Source organism: Gopherus evgoodei, chromosome 22 (assembly GCF_007399415.2).
Source record: "Gopherus evgoodei ecotype Sinaloan lineage chromosome 22, rGopEvg1_v1.p, whole genome shotgun sequence".
Classification (NCBI taxonomy): Eukaryota; Metazoa; Chordata; order Testudines; family Testudinidae; genus Gopherus; species Gopherus evgoodei.
The window spans coordinates 985,164-1,006,422 of record NC_044343.1 but is presented as its reverse complement, the minus strand read 5'-3'; the positions used below and the strand labels follow the sequence as shown (position 1 = coordinate 1,006,422).

The following is a 21,259-nucleotide window of genomic DNA, read 5'->3' as shown; positions in this document are numbered from 1 at the left end:
GCTGCTAGGCAGGACACTGTGCCAGGCTGTGAACCTCGCTCAGCTGAGCTCTCGTGCAGGTGGCAGCAGGAGAAGCAGGAGCTGGCCCTGCATAGGACAGTGTTTCTATTACTCCCCTGTCACATGACAGCTGGGTTAGCCCAGCGACTCCTGGGAGCCATGGTCCTGGAGGGAAGGCAGCCTGGGAACCACCGGGGCCATCTCAGCTATGAGCAGCCACAGGCTAAGAGCCCCCCTGCTCCAGCAGCACTACACCTCCCACAGCGATGCTGACTGACTAGAGTCCAGCCGAGCCACTGCTTGGGGGCTGGGGAGAGACAGTGCGAGTAAGGGTCCCTTTCTGAGCAGGATGTTTATCGAAACCCCTGGAGCACTTCTAAGGTCAAGGGAGTCCCTCCAGGCAGCAGCTATTTGCAGAAACAACAGTAAATATTTCATAGCAGTTATCAGCCCAGCCCCACCCGAAAGCCAAACTTGCCTGGCGTGTTGAGCCAGTCTGTTCCCTCCCTCCCTCCCTCCTTCCCCCGTGCACACTGCTGTGCTGGGGACAGGGACCTGCCTGCGGGGACTGCCAGTGCAATCCAAGCCCTGTCCGCCAGCCTTAGCACCGAGAGGGGCAGGACAAAGGCTCAGGTCTGGCCTCCTGCAAGGGCAGTGCACAGACCATGGGCCTGGGTCTCCCCAGCACTCGCTGGCTCTGACTGTGGGCTTGGGGAATAGGAGAGTCCCCCAGAGAGCCACTGCTTTGTCAACCAAGCTCTTCATGCTGCAGGAACCCAGATTGCTTGCTGGGCCGAGTAGTCCCTATTCTCCCACCCCACCTTGCTGGAGGGCTCCAGATGCCTAGGAACCTGCTGATGAAGCACGACCCCAGGAAGCATGAGGCTTGCCATTCTCTCCCCTAGGATGTGAGCAGCAAGAGAAGGCCCCTAAACAGCTCCCAGCCAAAGGTTCCTCCTCACCTCAAAGCCTCCTGCGGCGCTGGCCCGAGCTATCGGCGATGTGGCCAGTCCCTCCAGGACCAGGATATCTTACTGCAGCTGTGCTGCAGCAGAACAGCAAGACCCTCGCTGCATAGAGACAGGCCTGGCCTGGCCACCGGGCAGAAGGGTGCACTCTTGCCAAGCGAGAACAATGGCTATGCACCTCACGGTCCTCGCAGCCCAGCTCTGTGACTTCACAGGCCCATAGCACGTTCCCCCCACAGCCTAGGAGCTGCACAACCAGATTTATAAATACTAGGCAGGTTCCAGATACTAGACAGACCAACACCCTGCCTCCCCATGGCCACATGCCACACAGCCAGGCAACTGGCACGTGTGGCCCCATGTTCAGCAGGAAGTGGAGCAGCTGGCATTCAAAGGGCCAAGAGACCCCAATCCACAGACCAACCAAGTCTTTATCTTTAAATCCTGAATTTAATAAAAAGCTGAGAAGCCTCAGTCACAGAACTGGAAGCCAAGCCCAGACTGATCTGGCCAGCTGGCACTACCAGCCGACCCTGGCATGTGGGGGCCCTGCCCATAGCTAACAGGCTGTTGCCATGGTGCCCAGTTGGGTGGCTGTAGTACGGGGAACATGCTGAGTCACAAGCAGCAGCCACCTCGATTAGAGAACCAAATGCTGAGTCAAACATTCCCACAATTCCTCCCTTGGGTTCTCAGCTGCACCCTGAGAGTCATCTCCTGCTACTGGCCCCTGGAGTGGAGGCATACCAGGCCAGCCCTGCTGCTCTCAGGCCTTACCACCACCTCTGTCTAGGTGCCCATGTTATCTGTTCTGACAGAGCAGTAAATGTTGGAACCTCTCACTTCACCCATTATTCCATTCATTATCCATCATCCTCTGCTGCCTTGTAAGCTAGGGCTGGAGATGTTCCTAAGACCCGCCTCTGCTCACACTTAGTTCTGGCCTGGTTATCCAGCCCCAAGAGGCCCTGTGCTGCAGCCACCATCCTGCTAGCCAAGGCATGCAGAGGCTGCGCCTTAATCCTCATTTTGAGGGGTCTCCATTACATGCCTGGGCCACACCATTAATTACTGGGCATACGATTTAGTCTTGTCCAAATGTTACTGAAGGGAAAAGAGCTTTCAGATAACTGGCAAGGCACCTGTCACAGAAATACTGGATCGTCATCCACGCTGAGCCGGCCATCACACCTCAGGGGTACGCTGCCTGCCAGCCCTCCCCCCAAGCCAATATCAGTACTGGGTGCGAAGGGTTCTGCTTCCTAGAGGGAAAACGCCATTTGAGCCAACTCTGGAAGACTGGACTTTGTATCAGGAAGCTGTGGCTTTGCTGAGGAGCTGACACGACGTAAATAAGATGCTTTCTAAACTCCAGCGACCATGGGGGTGGGGGTATTGAGGATTTGTCAAAGTTATACCCACACTTGTGTGCACAGTTTCTATTGAGTGTGAGAATGTATTAAGTGGTTGTGTTAGTACTCGCTTCATGTGGGGCTGTTACCTGTTGTTCTCTCTCTCCTCTAACAGGAGCACAGAGAGAGGGAAAGTGACTTGCCTGAAGTCTCAGAGCCAGTCAGGGAGAGGGATGGGAATAGCCTCCTGTATTGTATTTACTGTTATTTTCTCTCTCTTTTTGCTTTGATATTTAAACTTGATCCAGTCTGGAGCTCACGGAGCAGTTAAGAGTGGAACCTTTCCTCACCCATTTGAAATCTCTTGGAATATTTTAGCTGTCGCGCATGGTGCCAACCTCTGAGTCTGTCCATTGATCTCGTTGTGGTTACTACGTATTGCTTAATTCATGTTAAGAATTAAAGAGACATCAGACTGTCCAGAAAGGGGTGACGCCTGTTATTGTCCAGAGGGCTAGGGGCAGGGCAGGCCTGGCCCGTCCCAGGGCACCCTCCCGAGGAGGTTTCAAGATTGTAGTTTTACTCCCAGCCTTTTTTTTTTTGTTTTTTTGTTTTTAAGAAAAGCAGCCCTGGAACAGAATGAGAGAGATCCCGGTGCACCTGGCCTGATGCCATCCCTGTGACACTCCAGTGCTGCCAGCTGCCAAGACAAGTCGCCCAAAGCACTGGCAGGTGGACACTTACCTTGCTTCTCCAAAGGGGTGGAAGGGTCCCTCTCTGATCTCACCCCATGGCACCAGAAGAAAGCACTTCAGGCATCACCCCTTCCCTTGTATGCCGAGAGCAGACTGGCCCCCTCCTGGGGTAGGAAACTGGACTGGTTTTGATTCACAGAGGTGATGAAGCAGCTGTGACGAACTGGGAATATTCTTGATGTTTTCTCTGAATACGGTGTTTGTGCCTCAGTGTCCCCTAGGCAGTTCTTAAGTATCTAGGTGGTGGAATAAGGGTGTGTGATTGCTGCAGAGGAAGGGGCCAGTGCACCTAAATGCCTGGCACTCTGTCTCCTAGCAACTGATGGCCTGGGCCCCTCCTCTGCAAAGGTGCCAGCTGAAGGTGTTGGAGACAAAGGGATCAGGTAACCTCCTGGCCTGGGAAAGGAGCTGAGCAGAGAGGAGGGGCTGGAGGGGGTTGTTAGTCTGGAGCTGGTGGGGATGAGGAGTGAAGGGCAGACGTGGTGGGTCTGGCTCACTGCCCCCCAGAATGGACCCAGCCGAGGGGTCCGGTTCGCTGTATCTACAAGCTCTGTTTTAGACCCTGTTCCTGTCATCGAATAAACCTCTGTTTTACTGGCTGGCTGAGAGTCACGTCTGACTGCAAAGTGGGGGTGCAGGACCCTGTGGCTTCCCCAGGACCCCGCTGGGGTGAAGTCACTGTGGGAAGCGCACAGAGGGGCAGAGGATGCTGAATGCTCCAAGGAGAGACCCAGGAGGTGAAGCTGTGTGAGCTTCTTGCCCTGAACAAGTCTGCTCCAAGGGAGAGGAGGCTCCCCAAAGCCCTGCCTGGCTTTGTGGGGAGCAGTTCCAAAGCATCGCCCAGTGACTCCGTGACAGCAGCATATTCCCCCTCTCAGCAGCACAAGATGGACCCAGTGCTCTTCCTTCAACATCTGGCGCCAGTGGCGCTCAGAGGCACGTGCAGCCGAGCCTCCCCCACATGAAAGGGAACATTCGCAGCATGAAGCTTGTCATTTCCCATGGCCCAAGTGATCCGTCCTTCCAGAAGGGGCGATGGTTGGGCTGAGTTTAATCAGTGTCAGATTTGAAATGAGCAAAGGCAGGTGGAGCTGCTGCCCTTGCTGAGGTACTAGGTTTATTACTTGCTCACACACAACTGGTTCGGAGTCAGGCTCTGGGGGGGGGGGACTAGCTGGGAAAGCCTGCAGCAGCCCAGCTGTCCAGGGGCTTTACAAACTCTCCTGTGAGGGGAGGCCAGGGCTGACATATCTTTATACTCACTTTACAGAGCCTCACCACAAGCCAGCAGCAGAACTGAGAACAGACCCCACGGAGTCTCCATTCCCAGCCACTTGCTCTCGCCATGGCCTGTCCTTCGTGAGTTATTTGCCACTGCCCTGAGTCTCCATTAGTGAGGCCGTCGTCGCTGGCAGAAATATTCCCTTCCTGCTGCCTGACTGGCACACCTGCATGGCAGATGTGGGTGAGCAATTTCAATGTAACCACCAGCAGCATGAATTTATGGCAGACTTTCAGCCTGTGCTGCAGGCTGGAATTGGCCCCCTCCTACCCAGCTGCAAACACTTGCCATTCACACCACCGCTGTAGCAGCCTCCCCATCTCTTCAGCCCTGGTCTTTGGGCCTCCTGAGCACCGCAGCTGCCTCGTTTTCCAAACCATTTTCTCTGTGCTCATCTTGTCCACCCCCAGCCCTGCCCTTCTTCTCCCTGGGGTCTTTGCTGGGACTCCCTCATGCTACCTGGGACACTAAAGGAGCAGCTGTAGTTTGTGCAGGTCATCCAGCCAGTCTGCCCCCACCTTTCTGCTTCCCTCCAGCACAGACTAGACCCCTGCACTTTGCCCCATCTACCCACAACTTGCTCCAACACTGGAGATGTCAGCACTTCTGAAAGGCAGCTCCCTAGTTTCATAGCAGCAAAGTCCTAGTCAACCTGAATTTTCCTTTGGCCACTGTTAGGCCCTTGCTCTGGGAACACTGCATCCAGCCTGGGCCTCCTCACCTCACACCCAAGAGCTAGTTGTGAAGACTCCAGCCCTACCGGCAGCACCTGCCTTTTAATTCCAGCCATGAAACAGCCCCTCCTCCAGCTGTCACCCACCAGAACTCCGTTTTCTGCTGCTGTACAATATTTAAAAAAGAAAGTGACTCTTCACCTGCACTTTGGGGAGCTACCCCCCAAACAGTAAATGCACAGAACTGTGACCTCCAGTGCCACTGCAGCTGAGCGCCAAGAGAACTTACCAGGGGCCAGAATAAGCACAAATGAGACTGTTTTGTCCTCAAGGCAGATGCAAGTACAGATCCATTTACACGCCTTTTGGAGCTCCATCCTCTGAAGCCTCACTCAGCTCTACTGGTACATCCATCAGTGTTGACATATGCTGGGAAAATATTTGGGACCCTCAATCTAACATGAACTTTGAAGACCCACAACTTGAGATACGAAGAACATTTCACAGGTGAAGAGTAGCTCCCAGATCCCTCGATACCACTTGGAGATTGATATGATTTTAGTGTTAGACAAACCTAATCATTTAGAGGCTGCGCCATTCACACACATGTATGCACATTTGGCCAAAAGGGTTCCGCAGCAGACTCCATATGGAATGGGTGAATGGAAAATGCCTTCAGTCTGCTGGAATCTAGGAACCTGCTGCTGCCTTCCCTTATTTTATCTTGTCTAATCCCCTGCGTTACCTAAGGCCAAGGCAGGCTGACTGAGACTTCCTTTGGAGTCTGTCCATAATGAGGAGCTCCCCACTGAATGCACTTTGTCAGACTTGCAGCAGGGGCCGAGTACAACTAGTCAAATGAGTCCCCTGCTGGGAATACCTAGCAGCAGCCAGCAGGCTGGCACAGAAAGACTTCGATACATTGCAGATGGACTGACTGAAGCGGCACCAGCAGCATCTCAAACCAGATTGGCAGACAGCAAGCTGGGGCCAATGTAAGGTAATTTCCTACTGTCCCACTCCCACCACTATGCTGTCTTTCTGCCATTCTGGGACCAGACCTACGCGGAGGCTTCAGCCCTGAGAGATCTCTACACTTGTCAAGACCCTTGCCCTGACTCACCATATGCCTCCCCCTTCTTCTAGGCAGCCGATGTGGTGTTACTCTAACACACTAGGAATTTTGTCTGTAGGGTAGAAAACCAGATGCACATGGGAAATGACTGCTTCTCAGATCTGTTTCAGGACAGCATTTAATCTTAAATTGAAATAAAAGTGCCTTAAAGCAGCTAGTTTTTGAGGGTATTTTTATTGCTGGAAGTTGGTTTCAGCTCTGTTGCCACTCTGAAACCCTTCAGTGGAGAAACATTGCAATCATTGAAAAAATAAATTGTTTGGTGTGCTAAGATCACGTTTACAATTAACCAAGAAGTGCACAATTCAAGAGAATATTAACATTTAACCATTGACTTTACAAATAAAATTAAGGACTACAAAGAAGTTGAATTACTGAATTATTGACAGTGGAACTATTTACAATGTTTACATCCTAACAAAAGGAAAACAACAGAGACATTCCCCTAACAAAATAGTCAATTTAAATCCCATGTAACCATAAATCATGATTATTCATGAATCACTGCAGCGCAGGATGCCTTTAAACCAGACCTAAGACTAAACAGCATTAAGACAGTTCACAGCTCACTGAGCGAAATACAACAGGATTTACTTTCATGAGCATTAACCTTGGGACAAACAGAAGAGGAATTTAAAATAAACCTTCCTAAAGTGCTCCAATTTTTTTCAGTACAAAAATATAAAACACTGATTGAAAACATGGCACAAATGGAATTCGACAAGTAACATGCACACACAATGGATAGAGGGCAGCTAACGATTTCAAAGGTTCTGGACTGTCCTTGAAGGCGGGGGACAGGCTGTTCTCCTGGTTTCTCAGTGAGCAGGGTTGCAGCCACAGCAGAGGTAAAATCTACTGCAAAGGGAGATTTAAAAAAATGCTGAGAACTGGGAAGACGAAAAAATACTCCTGCATTCCCTTGTGGAGAGGAATCTATGCAACAAACTGGTACATCACTCACTAGCATTAGCAGAATCTCAGGTTAATTAGATTCTGCAGGATCAAGTATAAGGATTTTTTTTTTAAATTATTTTAAACCCTATTCCAGACTAATATGCTACTTTGATTCTAGGTTATTTTGCCATTTGCTTTAACAGGTGCCATGAATGGACTCAAAGTTACCTGCGTCTGGCTACAGGACTAACAACGGAGGACTATTTAGAAAGGCAGAATTGCCACCATTTCTTGGAGCTACCCCTGCTTGTCCGGCACACTGGTAACAAGTATGCAGCGAACAGGTATCTCCAGAAATCAGCAACTCTTCCCCGCACGCAGGGACACAGATTTCAAAAGTCAACTTGCTGGACCTAATGCACCTACAATCACAGCTAAGAAAGTCAGACGCTAATAAAGCACTTAAGACAGAACGTCTGAGTGAGCGCAAATGTGATGAAGATTATGGAATCTAAAGGCATGAAACATGAGTAACAGCAGTTTGAACTGACAGGAAAAAGGAAGCAGCCTTCAGATTGGATTTTAAAACTGAAGATCAAACACTACAAGCAACCTTAACATTTCAGAGCCACAATATGAACCACACACATGATCCGTAATGGTAAGCGAAGAACACCCAAGTAGTTCAAAGGCCAGGCTGAAACTCCCACCATACCTCAGGGCAGTAAAGGACCAAAGAGTGAAGGGCAGCATGGAGCTTCTGATTTGTGTCAACAATATTTAAAAGCAAGCATTTGGTAGTGACCTTCCCCCCCACCACTTAAAACAAGTAAGTTCTTCACTAAAGATCATTAGGAATATGTCAATTACCCCAGACTTGAACAGCATCTTAGAATCTAGTCTGCTTCAGGAAAAAAAATGTGTTTAAAAACTAGTGCTGGGCAAAATACCCTATATGAGCTATCTTTTTTAATGACAAAATGTATCTAGTGAAATTGGAGGAATTTATTGAAATTTCAAGGCCTCTGATTTAGCACAAATGAATAGGTGATTTTTTTTTAATCACCTTTTTCCCTCAGCTCCACATAAATGATTTATTTTGCATTTTGGTAGGTAAATGTCATATTTTGATCTGGAGCATTGGACAGTTACAGATTTTGCACACACTATCATTAAGATAGCACATCATTTGCTAATTCACTGTCACGTCTCTTCTGGCCAGTCACCCTACAGAAAAATCACATCAATGCATAGCTTGGCACTTAAAAAAAACTCAAACAAACCTGAGTTTGACTCAAGAGACCAAGAATCAAATGGGTCCAGTCACCACACCAGATGCATGCGCCCTCCACAAATGCTAGCAGCAGATGCTGACTCTTAAAGTAGCTCCTTAGTTGTGGACTGAAGGCCTCATCTGGGAAGGAGCCCTAGGGATGCCGCCCAAGAGGCACCATGTCTGCTCACTCGTAGCTACAATCACTTCCTGGGAACAACACTGATAAAGCAGATGTTTAAAACTCGGGTTATATTTCTGATGAGATCTCATTACAGACCTAGCAGTTTCAGGTGTCACTCTTCTACATCTGAGAGCATTTATTGCAGGGAGGGGTGAGGATGGCAGCCGCTAAACAAGCCTTGTAGATCCATACACTATTCATCTTCCACAATGTTAGAATGACACAAATCAAATGACATCACTGTTTTGGAAAATTGGTTTAACACCCCCACACCCCACCCCCTGGACTGGGACCACAGACGTAAGCGTAGCTCTGTGCTAAAGCTCCTGACCCCAGGGGTTCTAAAGGAATGGCCGAAGAGAGTTTCAGCTTGGAATGGAGAGAATAGAGCAGCCCTGCACTCATGCTTTGATGTACGTTCACATAAGGAAATGTCTCTCTCTCTCTTTTACACAGGACTGGAACTGCGGCATCAACAGATCAAATACAGAAATCAACCCTCACTGGGTGGCTCGGTGGGCCCTCGTGCAGGTCTCCGGAGTCCACAGGTTAGATAACTCATCTTACTCTAAGTTAGAGAGAAAAAATTCCAGCCCAGCAGCTAAGAGGGTGTCAAATGAAGACAGAGCCGCAAACTCATCATGGTCCCATGTCCTGACCACTAATAACGGGACACACTGGGGCACAGTAACGCAATATCGCGATGCCAGCATCAGGCGGTCTCTTGATGTGACCTTACAGCTCTTTGCACCTCGGCTCCATAACAAACTGCACAAGCTCTGCAAGGCTGCAGATCAGCAAGCAGCACTTCAACACCATAGCCAAAGAGACCTGATTTAGAAACAACTTGTCTCAAAACAAAAAAAATTCAATAGGAGCGTCTAGAGGGTACTTCTCTGGAGATAAACCAAACGACTTGAGGGCCTGATTCGCTTCTCACTTACATCAGTGTAACTCCACTGACTTTAATGGCATTGCTCCTGATTTGCACCAGAGAGGAGAATTAAGCCAGCAATGTCAAAGGCAGCATCACAGGAGATGGCACTTGTCCAGCACAGCGGCACAGTGCCACTTGGCTTCCAAATGTTTGTTTCTCCCTCACTGATCACAGATTTCCAGTGTGTTTGAGTTTCCCAATTACAGCTGAGTTTGTTTGGAGCAATAATCCTGCTTATACCATTTAGCCATTTTGAAACAAAGACTGTATTCTGCAGCAAATACTTTTGACACTTCATAAGACCTCCTGGGCTTTCATCATTGAACAGTCGGCAATACTTGGGCTGAATTGAAGTTACTGCCATAGAGTATTTTATTTGCAGGTCACATGTGCTCTGCCCGTTCAGAGGGAACTGTTTTTTTAAAACAGAAACAGCTCACGTTCCTCTCAGGCCAGAATAAAGCAGCATATCCAAATGCTTTTGGTTGGGAAATTGCCCTAACTTGTGCTGAAATGATTTTAGCCCGGATTTTGTGCGCCCAACCTACACCAATCGTATTTTGGGAAGCATTTCCCCAAACTTGCTAAGGTCGAGAAAGACCTGTTTCCCTTCCTATGGCATCATCCCCTCTGAACAATCTCTTTTGGTGCATATCATTATACGCAGTATATTTGACCAGACACTTCCACGTACTAGGTTACATGTTCATTAGATGTAGTGCATATTCAAGAACTGAGCCACACACTGGAGTCCTGTAATACGCTGAACGATTTCCCGAAATGCACACTACCATTTGAGCAGTACGGTGTTAACTTTGTCACCATCCCAAGATTCACTAAACTCGACCCATCCAATAAGATGTCAAAGCAGCTGTAAGATGATTTAATTATTAGTAAATTATTCTAAATATTCCTTATTCGCTTCCTTCCTGCACTCTCTGCAGTAACAGCAGCTTTGTTACATTCCAGGCCTCAGCATTATGTCCACTGAGGTGGCAGACAGACAACGATCCAGTAGACAAGAGGTTAGACAGGACAGTAACCAACTGCATGCTGAACCAGCTCTTTATGGTCAGCATCTTCAGCAGGAATAAAACTCCAGTTTCAAAGTTAATTTTGAACCAACACATGGTTTTTGCTTTGGGAATTTATACACACTCACAGACATGGAGATGGTTCTCTACTTGATGTGTCTTTAAGGAGCCTTTCCCTAAGATGGACGTCAGATCCAGTGCAAGTGATGGCCACGGAATGTGCTCTCCTAGCACAAATATTCATTACCACGTTAGAGAATTTATACATGTCCAACCCTTTGCTACCACAACTAGGGGGAGTTTTTTTGGCTCTCGGATTTTTTGAACGTTAAGAGGTTTACAGCCTCTCTTACACTGTGCAGGTGCAGTGAGCCCATCTTCCATTGAACTCACAAAAAGGTACAGGATGCTATTCCTTTCATGCAAGTGGATAGCTCTCCGCCACGCTGGTTGAGAGAAGACTGGCTTGCTGTCTGGCTAGTTATTAAAACAAAATGAATGATTTATTACACTGATCACTGCTCTGTAAAGACAGAATTAAACTTCTCAGCCATTTAGGGCCTATTGTTAAAACTTCTACATAAAAAATCTGAGAGGCCCAACATCAACTAAAACTGACTTGCTTTACAAGATAAAAGATCTACCAAAAGCTACTGCAAATTCACCAAAGAGAGCAAATTACAGTAGATGGCAACATTTTAACAGGCTTTGAATTTATACATCTAAGCCATATAAAAGTCAATACTTTCCCATGCTTGGAAAAGTGTATTACTATGGTGAACTCATTTTGAGCTGTCGGTAGAGAAGCCAACCAAGCAACACTGAAATCCTGCTGCACTGGATCAATGGTGGAAGGACACCCACAATGCCAAGCTTCCATTCTTTGAAACGGCACGGCACAAGGACCTTCTTGAACAGGAAACACTTAGAAAAAAATGACATCTTCCTTGCAGGTATCGTCTTCAGCATTTCTCAGGGCTGGCAGAGAGGCCACCAAGGTGTGGACATGAACACTGTTGGGCTTGAATGGATTGACTGTTTCGGGCTGGCTGTCAGCTGGACTGTAAATCTCTAGGGGAGAAAGAGGGAGAGGAAAGACTCACCATAGTACACAAGGATGTCTCAGCACAGAGAGGCCACTCACTATTTGCTGGCAAGACTTACCTGGCTGGAACGCAATGCTTTGGCTGTTTGGGAGGACCGGGCTCGCTGACCGTCTGTTCTTCAGTGCACCCTCATCTTTCCCAACAAGCTTAGGTGTAAGCAGTTGTTTCAGGTCAACAGATGCTGAAAAGAAAAGTTGCTTTAACATCAATACTTCATCTTGGTAGCATTTTGCCAGCTCCACTGTCTCAAGCCTGGGCTCAGACACCTTTACCCACTACCCACTCCTCACATACCCAAAGGGGCTGGCACTAATAAACTTAATTTATCTCTTCAACTGCTCAGACCATGAGCATTCCCCCTGCCTCTTACCCACCCTGCAGCTTCTATTTAGTTACACACAGACATCCAACTCCCAAGTGGCCCCCCAAGGACCATTGAAGATTTTAATCTACTTTTACGATGGTCTGGTATTGTCAAGAAACCCCTTTAGCACAGACAGGCAGAACCCAAATGGCTCTTACCACTCTCCTGACTAGAAAGGTCACCACAAATCTACCCGTACCTCCTTACCTGCAATGCAGCTGCAGCAGTGAGGAAACACAGTAGCTCTGATGGGCTAGTTTGCCAATATTTTTATTCCAAAAGTAAAAGCAATCAATGGGAATTGAATCACTCCAGTCCCAAAGGCCTTCACATCCCAGTGCCCATCCCTTACCTAGCATCCTACAAGCTACATTAGACACAAAGTTCTGAACTATGTGCCCCCAGTGCAGAAAGTCTTGCTACATTTTATTCTCAGATCTACATCCAAGAGCACATCCCATTAGTGTTGATGAGAATGGAACCCAATAGGTTTAGGTTTCACACCTTGCTCATAACCTGATGAAAAATTACTACGTACATTTCCACTGTACACAACACTATGTAAAAGCCAGGATGGATTTGATTTAAGGGTTAGGGTTAGGTTAACCCTAGGTTTAACCTAGGGTTAGCCCTAACCCTAAATCAAATCGATTTAAATCACTAGTCAGGAAGACTCGATTTAATCATGGATTTCTACCGTAAAAGTGTATTCTTGTTGGTTGTTATAGCCTTAATACATATTCTTCACAAGTAGAGGAACGTCATTAAAATATTCCCAAACTAAGTCTCTTTTACGGCCTACTGCCATTATAGGTTTTCCCTTCTAGTGAGAGAATGGTGTGGTAGATCTCAAATCAACGAAGGCTACAGTCAGAAAGACCTCAAGACTTTTGGAATATGCTGCTCAAACAGTTGCACTTTTGTTTCTACTGCCTGTCCCTCCCTTCTCACATTTATCTCCAGACTTCTTCTCCCTGTCCAGATCTATTCCGCCCCCAACAATTTCTATTCATTGAACTTTTCGAAACTTTGCACTTTTAGAGAGAGGTAAGGGACTGACTCTGTGTACACAAATCTGCAGAAGGACCATAGGGTTGAGAGCTGTTATTTCTCACCTCTATTTATTTATTTATTTATTTATTTTTGCTATTAACAAGCATGTTACCTCTGGAGACACAAATCCACAGTTTGAGAACTGCAAAACTAAGCATCTCTGATGGTATCTTCTAGACTGAGCACTGAGTCCCACTGGGTAGATAGAAAGATTCACCTAAATAATCTATACAGAAGCCCCTGGAACCCCATAAGATTGGGTCGCTAATCCATAAACTATTGGAACTCATTTACAAAAAACTTTTCTTAAACTTGACATGAATATATTGTCTCATACTATGGAATCAGAATTTCTAATCCCTATTCCATGAGATGTCTCTGAGCTATAATGTATTTTTAGATAGGTTTTTTCCTCAAGCATTTTATCCAAAAAATCTGATTTAAATAAAAAAATCTTTTTTTTTCCTTTTTTTTTTTTTTTTAAAATAATTGATTTTTATCCACCTTGGTAAAAGCAATTTAAAAAAAAACAAGCTGGGAGTTGTACCACTACAGCTTTGTTTTCTCTGTTGCCACCACTTGGTTCAGGGGATACGAGGTTACAGGTATGAGCTGGAAATAAGCCAATTCATTTTATGAAAATAAAGTTAAGTCTGAACACCAGTACTATAGGAGAGCACGGGTGGAAGAAACCCCCACAATGCACCAGGAGAAGCCTGACACTAGCCATGCTACATAAACATGGACCTGTCAGATGTGTAAACTTGACGGGACAATCTGGCATGGAACTAAAAAGATATTTATATAAAACTCAAAACTAAAGGCTGCTCCATGCAGCTAGAAATAAAGTGCTTTCAAGTGGCTGGTAAACTGTGGTTTTTGCATTGTCTGTCATTGTCAAAGGCCACTATTTTAGTACCCAGCTCTTAGAAGCAGAAATTACACCACAGCATTGTGATTGCATTGTAATCCTTTCTATTTCTGACAGAATTAGCTTTTTTTAGCCCTGCAGTACATTCAGCACCCTTGTTCTGGCCTGGAGATTCATGTTCACAGGGTGACAAACGTTGGCAGATTACTGCCTTTCAGGTTCCAGGGTTGAACACGGCTAGGTACTAGCCAGCAGCTTTGTACTAGGAAGTGCACATCTTCCCCTTTGGAATTTCCAGAACGGCCTTTGCAAGTGAGGCATCTTCCTGGATAAGCCATTGGCCGCAGGGAGGTGGGGGAAAGCCAGTTCTCTCCCATGCCGGGGTACCCAACAATGGTGAGGAGGAGAGGCCCAGAATATTCCACACACCACCATGAGGATAAGATACTGCTCAGCAGTCACAAAACAAGCTAGGATTTAGGGTGAGATTCATTCAGATTTGTTTAAATGTGTGTGCCCCCAAAGCAGAGCTGGATGCTCTCTTTGCAACCCCCTCCCCCGATTTCCACATTCAGTGTTACAGCAGTTGAGGACAGGGTCAGGGAGACATACGATTAAAATCAGCCTTAAGTTCCATGCTGGGTTACTTAGGACATTCAATTTTCAGCTACATTTGTACCCCAAGCAGGGTCTTCGTGCTTTCTGTGGCTTATGAATTCCTGTGAGGGGTTTGGCTGGATGGAAGTGGCCAGAGATTTGCTGCATATGGTGTTGTGCACATCTGTGATTTCAGCAGAGCTCAGATGTGCTCAGAGCACTCACCGGAGCTGTCTGTCCTGTGCGATGCTTTGCTCTTCCCCTTTTCTTTGCTTCCTTTTGTGAAGGTGGCAAGCTTGGTGGGGATCTGCTGCTGAACTGCAGCCTGTTTCTGTATCTGGTTGGTTGCACTCAGCAGGTGGATTGGCACGTCATTCTTCATTGCAAGAACCGGACGATTCTCCAATATGGCACTGTCCCTGCGAACCAGCTCTGGCCGCTCCACATAATCCACTCCCGAGACACTAGCCCTCCCAGAGGGCTTCACGTGTGGCACAGACCCTTCTATCCCTTCTCCATTGAAACTGACAGAATGGTTCAGCATTTGACTCTAAATGAGAGAAGAATTGTGTTACATGAAGCAGATACCTCACATCCCCCAAGGACTGAGGAGGGGAGGAAACAAAAGACACAAACCTTCCTGTGGCCAACACCGGGCCCTCCCTTATGCTACCGAACAAAAGAAGGGGCAAGAAAAACTCAGTCTGCATAAATCTTGGAAAACTAAACAAAATATCTTGGCAGCTTCAGACCTTGCTTAATATCATCCGTAGCAGAGGGCTTCAAAAGGTACGGCTGGTTGACAACAAAGTGCAAATAGGGCAGGAAGTAAAAAAAAAACAACAACAAACCAAAAAAAAAAAGGCAAGTGATAGGAGATCAGAGGCCTGCACTAAGAATGGGGAAGTACAGCACACACCTGTGTTACAATCAGGCTAAGAATCTCACCTATGCCCACAGACATCCAGCAGGCAGACATGCTCTGGGTTCAAACAGGCACTGAAAACTAAATGGAGTTTTAACTCTTTAAGAAGTGTCTGGGCTGAGCTACTATCACCTGCAACTCTGCCCGGGGTATCCAGGCCTGTAACACTTCTAAATGGCAAGGGAGCTTGGTCACCTATTTTACAGCCCTGTCATTTCATCGCTGCCTGTTGTGGCTGGATTCCTCTCCCTGGAGAGGGGCTGAACCAGTGGAGCTGCCTTGTCTCTTAGAGTGGCCAATACCTGCTTCTACAGAGGAAGGTGCAATGACAAACCCTGCAAGAGGCCGCTGTGTCCCCAGGGAAAGTTACATGGTTAAGCTGTAGCAATACTGTAAAGAAGGGGGACTTCCATTTAGAAGTCCATGTGAAGGTGGCAGTTAGAAATCGAGCATCCAGCTACAAGACAACTCAGTCCTTACCTGTCCCATTTCTGAGGAGAACGCACCCAACACCGTGTTCTGTTTTTTCAGCTTCTTTAGCTGCTCCACACGCTCTCTCTCTTTCTCAACTGCTCTCTGTGCTTCCCGTAGCCTCTCCAGATCATGCTGATAGGCCTCTCGTTGTCTCTCCAGCTCCACCCTCTCCTGGTTCAAGCGATCCTTCAGCTGCCGAGTTTCCTCTTCTCGCTCCTGCAGCCGTGCCTCTATGCTTTCCAATTCCCTCTGCTGCCGGTCCCTCTCCCGTTCCCAACGCTGCTGTTCCACTTTCAGCTGGTTCTGAAGCTTTTGCACATTGGCCAGTTCTTCTCTCTGCTTCTCAAAGTTGCGCTGCTTCTCCTGCTCCAGCAGCAGGTTCCCGCGCGTGGACTGCAGCCGATACTGCTTCTCCCGATCTATGATGGTGGCTCGCTGGATTTCAATGTAACTGTCCTGCTGTGATATCACTACCTGGAAAAAACAACACAGCTCAGTCATAAGACACATGGCCTTGAAAAATACAGGAGAAGTGAGGTCAGAGACTGCATTGTCTACCAGTGTATAAATCTCAGATGGTAAAGAGACCTATTAGGTTACCCAGCCCATTCCCCTCAGCACAAGAGGGCTAAATTCCCACTTGGAACCTGTGGTTGCCATTAACTTGGTACTAATGTGACCTTGAGCCAAAAAAACTATCTTGCATCATTCAAAATGATCCATCCTTTGAACCTAATTATCAGTCTGTATCTGATGGGATTATCTATACACATCCACATAGATGTGGTGTGTGTATTCTATAGAGTCATCGTGGGAAGTACAGTGTATCTCAGCAGTAAGGAAACCAACTGGAGCTCAGAGAGATAGAAAGATGGGAGCTAGGTTAGATCAGAAGGAGTGAAGGATTTCATTCTATAAAGGCACAGGGGGCTAGGCTTCCTCTGAAATATTGGGGATAGTATTGGTTACGCTGGCACCCAAGTCTCAGACAAATCCTGCAGCCTCCCCAGCCTACGCAGGAACTCTGTCATTTCCAGTGCTGTATTAATACGACCATTACTACCTACATTTCAGCAGACTGATTAGTACTGCTTTAAACGAATCTCTTGGAGAGCAGCGTTTTACCTGAAGGCTGAGGAGCAACTGTGACAACCTCTGTATCCGCTGGACAAGCTGAGGAAAGAGAAAGGCATTATATTCTGGGAGGTTAGGGGGGCAACATTCATTTGGGCAGTACTAATCTGTTGTCCAGCTAGAGTATCAGTGCCCACTAACATCACACTGGGATTCTGGTCAGCAATCCTTGTTTTAGGCTTTCCTAGTTTAAGGGCTTGATGCTGGTTTCCTCCAACACAGCAGCATGGAGCTATGACACATACGCAGGTGCCCAAGCCATCTCTCAAAGATTCAGTTTCACCTTAGTGGACTGAGAATGAAAGGGAATGGGAAGTAGTTAGCTCGCTATACCTAAAACTCATCTTCGCTTTCAAATTGGATTTTACTCTCTGCATTTATTATATCCAAGTAACTAACTGCAAGGTCCAGGTTGCTGACAAGTTTCTGAGTCTATGGACATTAAAATGCTGTGTTTTCTTTTGTATACTATGGAGCCAAACGTCACTCCTCCTTTCACGGTCTTAAAGCACAAACATAACATATTCTAGTACCTCAGATTCCAGGAGGGGCTGGAAACTGCTGTTGTAATCCAGTCTCATTACATCACTCTGGAAAAAGACAAGCAACAGATGTCCTAGAGCATAGTGCAGATAAGAGCACAGAGCTCTTCTCAGCGTCAGTGCACATAGGCTGCTTTGTCGTCACTCTCTCAGCTTTACAATGGGACAGGCATATTTAGATGGAAATTTTACAACCATCATTTCAATAGAGAACATTTGATTAGCCCTATTTCAGTTGTGCAGTGTCAGACCCATTTAAAGCATTGCAAGTGTTTGCAGACCTAGAAGACCATATTCCTTCAATACAAGTAAATAGTAAAGTACCATTAGAAATAGTCCAATAATAATTTATTTCTCAAGTATCAAAAGAGAATTATCTTGTTTTTTAAAAATTCATTTTGAAGTGGATGACTAATGCTGATAAGAATCCAATTTAAAGCAGTGAGTCACATTAGGTTCTATTCTATGAAACACCCCAAGTCATTTTAGTGCTAAGTACATTACTTTGAAGAAAAAATAAAGTAAAGGGACCATTAAGACACACATCTCCTGATATGTCATTGTGTGGCATTACCTAGATGGCCTTAATTAAAGGCAACTTCCCCAAGGGCTCTCACACTGAGGAGGGACATGGGAAATATTTTAGTCAAATGCCAGGCAGAAATAGATGCACAATCATTAAAAACAACATGTAAACAGTACATACAGTAGAGATTGGACAAGCACTACAAATGTAAAAGTTGCCAAAGTAAGTACACATAGATTCTTGCACTTCAAATGTAAAACTACAAAGCACTAGTTCAACCTTAAAGAACTGTAGTCTTAATGGAACCAACTTATTTAAACACGAGGTAGGACTCTGCTAAGGAGCTGACAACGTCAGCTTTTGGGACTTCCATTTTTCAGTGACTTATCCTCTGACTCCACCATCTTTGTCTAGGACTACCAAGATATGCATTTACAAGGAGGAGTGAAGACTAACGTACTGTGTGAGGTCCTTCTTCTGCATCAGGAGGAAGGTCTTGGAGCTGCACATCTGAACTTACTACAGCACCTCTGCCGTCTCTCAGCCTCTGGTCACTACCACAGACCGTCGTCTTAAAACTACCATCTGAAAAAGCAAGTAACCGAGTCAACATACACAGAGATGATTTGTGCAACACTGGGTACTTTCTATTAGGAAAAAGATTTAGAAATTGAAACAATTTAATGGGCAAAAGCAGAACTACTCTGGGGTTGGAAGTTTGTATAGATTTGCAATTTGTTGATTTAAAAATATGTATGAAAGTAGGGAACAGGGAGAGTCAGGTCCATCTGAGAGTTGTAAGAGACCCGAAGAGGACAGACTAAGGGAAACAGTGACAGTGAATTAAAATAGCCCATGTACATATTAACACACAATCGGCAACAAGGCAAAGACTGAAAACATCAGTGGTTACTATAACAGACCCTCTGATATCAATTCCTACATACATCTTACTCGAAGCAATTACTGTGGTGGATTAGGGAGGAACTGAAAACCAAGTCTCATAAGGAGAGTATCTACAGTGTGCTCTTTTTGCATCACACAAACTACACCGGATCCTCACCAGAACGCGTGATTTGGGATCCATGCGTGGTACTGCGTGAACACAGGGACTGCGTTATAGCAGGGACCACGTTAAAATGAATTGCAATTAATTAAATTTGGGATCCATGGCCGCGACCACGTTATATGCGAATTCGTGCTATATAGACACATGTTCTAGTGAGGGTCTGGTGTACCTTTAACAGGCAGGTGAAACAGCTCCTGTAGATAAAAGATGGCTGGGAAGGGGCACCAGGGCCTGTAGGATGTTCCAAGTATGTGCGCATCACATCAGGATGTGCCAGTGAGCTTCTGAACAGTGCCAACCCTTGTCTTTATTTTCTTTTGGTGTTGGCGACAGCTTGGCGTCCAACTGAAGGCAACGCCAAGGGACCACGGATTGTGGTCATGTGATAAAGGCAGACCACAAAAGTCGACTTTCAGTGCACTCTGGCCTCATGGTTGTTCAAGTGGAAGGCAAAGACGAGTGTTTTTCCAAGTGTTGGGTTTCAGTTGCCAAGCTCTGAAATATGTCTCAAGTGTCCAGAGGTCATTGTTCATCCCCTTTTCTATGGCCTTCAGAGAGGACACTTGCATTGCTAATGCAATATCAACTGCACACATGAATTTATGGGACGATGTTACTGGAATGTTGCTGGTACAGATATTAAACAGTGCAGGCACAAAAACCGATCCCTCTGGGAGGCTGTTGTTCAATCTCCATAATTTACTAGTACAGTCACCAAAGTGTAGAGTAAATCTTCTGTTACTCAGCATCTCTGTGATAAGCGTGATGGTTGATTGGCACAGGAAAACTAAACTTCAGCAGGAGACCTTTTCACCGCACAGTACTGTATGTGGAAGGAAGGTTAATAAATGCTGCCACTTTTTTAAATTTTCACTAGTAGCCAGATTCTATGTAACTGGTTAAGGCCAGTGCCCGGTCACAGTAGCTGCGACTGCTTCTAAATCTGGCTTTCTTTGGAAACCAAATACTCCACTACTGGCTATAACCTTTGAAGTGGGAGCCACTCAACAGTTTATAGCAATAGCTCAGGAGGGAGATGGGCTGGTAACTTTTTTGGTCAGTGGCCTCTTTTCCGGGCTTCAAAATGGCTATAAGTATTCGACCAGAAGAGCAGCTGTTACGGAAGAAGTCTGCCAGACACATTCTTGCCTTCGGGCCAAGGTTCTTCAGGAATTCTGGAAATATTCCGTTCATTCCTGATGCATTCCCGGACTTCATGTTGGAGAGGCCCTTGTCCATGTCATCTGCTGTGCAGAAGGTGGAAAGGAATGAAGACAACTGGCCCTGCTTTAAATGTGCAGTAAAGTTGTTTGTGAACTTGCCACCTTATGTTTTTATCCATCGGCACACGGAAGTTGACAGTTAACGGCAGTGATGGCATTGGCACTTACTTGAGGTGGTTTGTAAGCTGCTGGAGCCAGACGGCCTAAAAAACAAAGGAGCTTCCAGGCTTTGTGGCTGGACCTCATGAAGTCAAGAGCCGTCACAGTTTCGCAGAACCTTTTCCTTCTTACTGCATTCAAAGACTCAATGCCATTGCAATTTTGAGGCTTTTGTTGGCTTGATATTGCTGGAAGAGTGCCTCGCTCTCTTCTGTCGAGCAAGGAGTGAATGCTTTTCTGAAGCCTCTTGCAATGCTTGATTTGGTGGCCAATATTAGTAGGCCTATAAAGTGGTGGTAATGAGCCAGATGGGAGTGGTGGTGGGAAATCCAGTTTATCAATCCCTCTAATATCGCCTCATAGCAGGACCAATCAGCAGACTGTAAATTCTAATGGTTTTTCAGGAGGGAATCAAATTAGAGGAACTTGCAGGCCTACACAAATCACAGCCAGATGGTGTTGGCTGTTGGAAAGTAATTGAAAACTGACCTTGTATACAACACATGGCCGCTAATATTATGTGACACAAAACAAAGGTCAAGAGTGTAGCACTTCCTCCATCGGGCTGACCTGAATGTGCCACAGTCTTTGGCATCATAAAAAGAAGTCCTGGTCTTCGGTGAAAGCCCAGGATGATCGTTCCTGTTATAGCCCCATAGGCTATGGTAGCTATTGAAACTGCTCATGTGGATGGTAGGATGCCATGGGGGCGGAGATGACAACCT

At 46.4% G+C, this 21,259-nt stretch overlaps 1 protein-coding gene across 1 annotated transcript in view; it reads right to left on the bottom strand.

Annotated features, from left to right (window-relative positions):
* Positions 1-6,321: 6,321 nt before the first annotated feature.
* ARHGEF18 (Rho/Rac guanine nucleotide exchange factor 18) overlaps positions 6,322-21,259 on the bottom strand; it is a 32,152-nt gene continuing 17,214 nt past the window's right edge. Inside the window, exons 13-19 of the mRNA XM_030540019.1 lie at positions 18,544-18,668; positions 17,549-17,605; positions 17,007-17,054; positions 15,888-16,355; positions 14,708-15,032; positions 11,656-11,778; positions 6,322-11,562 (exon numbers count right to left, since the gene is read on the bottom strand). Of these exons, the coding sequence (XP_030395879.1) occupies positions 11,417-11,562; positions 11,656-11,778; positions 14,708-15,032; positions 15,888-16,355; positions 17,007-17,054; positions 17,549-17,605; positions 18,544-18,668 (1,292 nt within the window). The 3' untranslated portion in view covers positions 6,322-11,416. The remainder of the gene's footprint in view (positions 11,563-11,655; positions 11,779-14,707; positions 15,033-15,887; positions 16,356-17,006; positions 17,055-17,548; positions 17,606-18,543; positions 18,669-21,259) is intronic.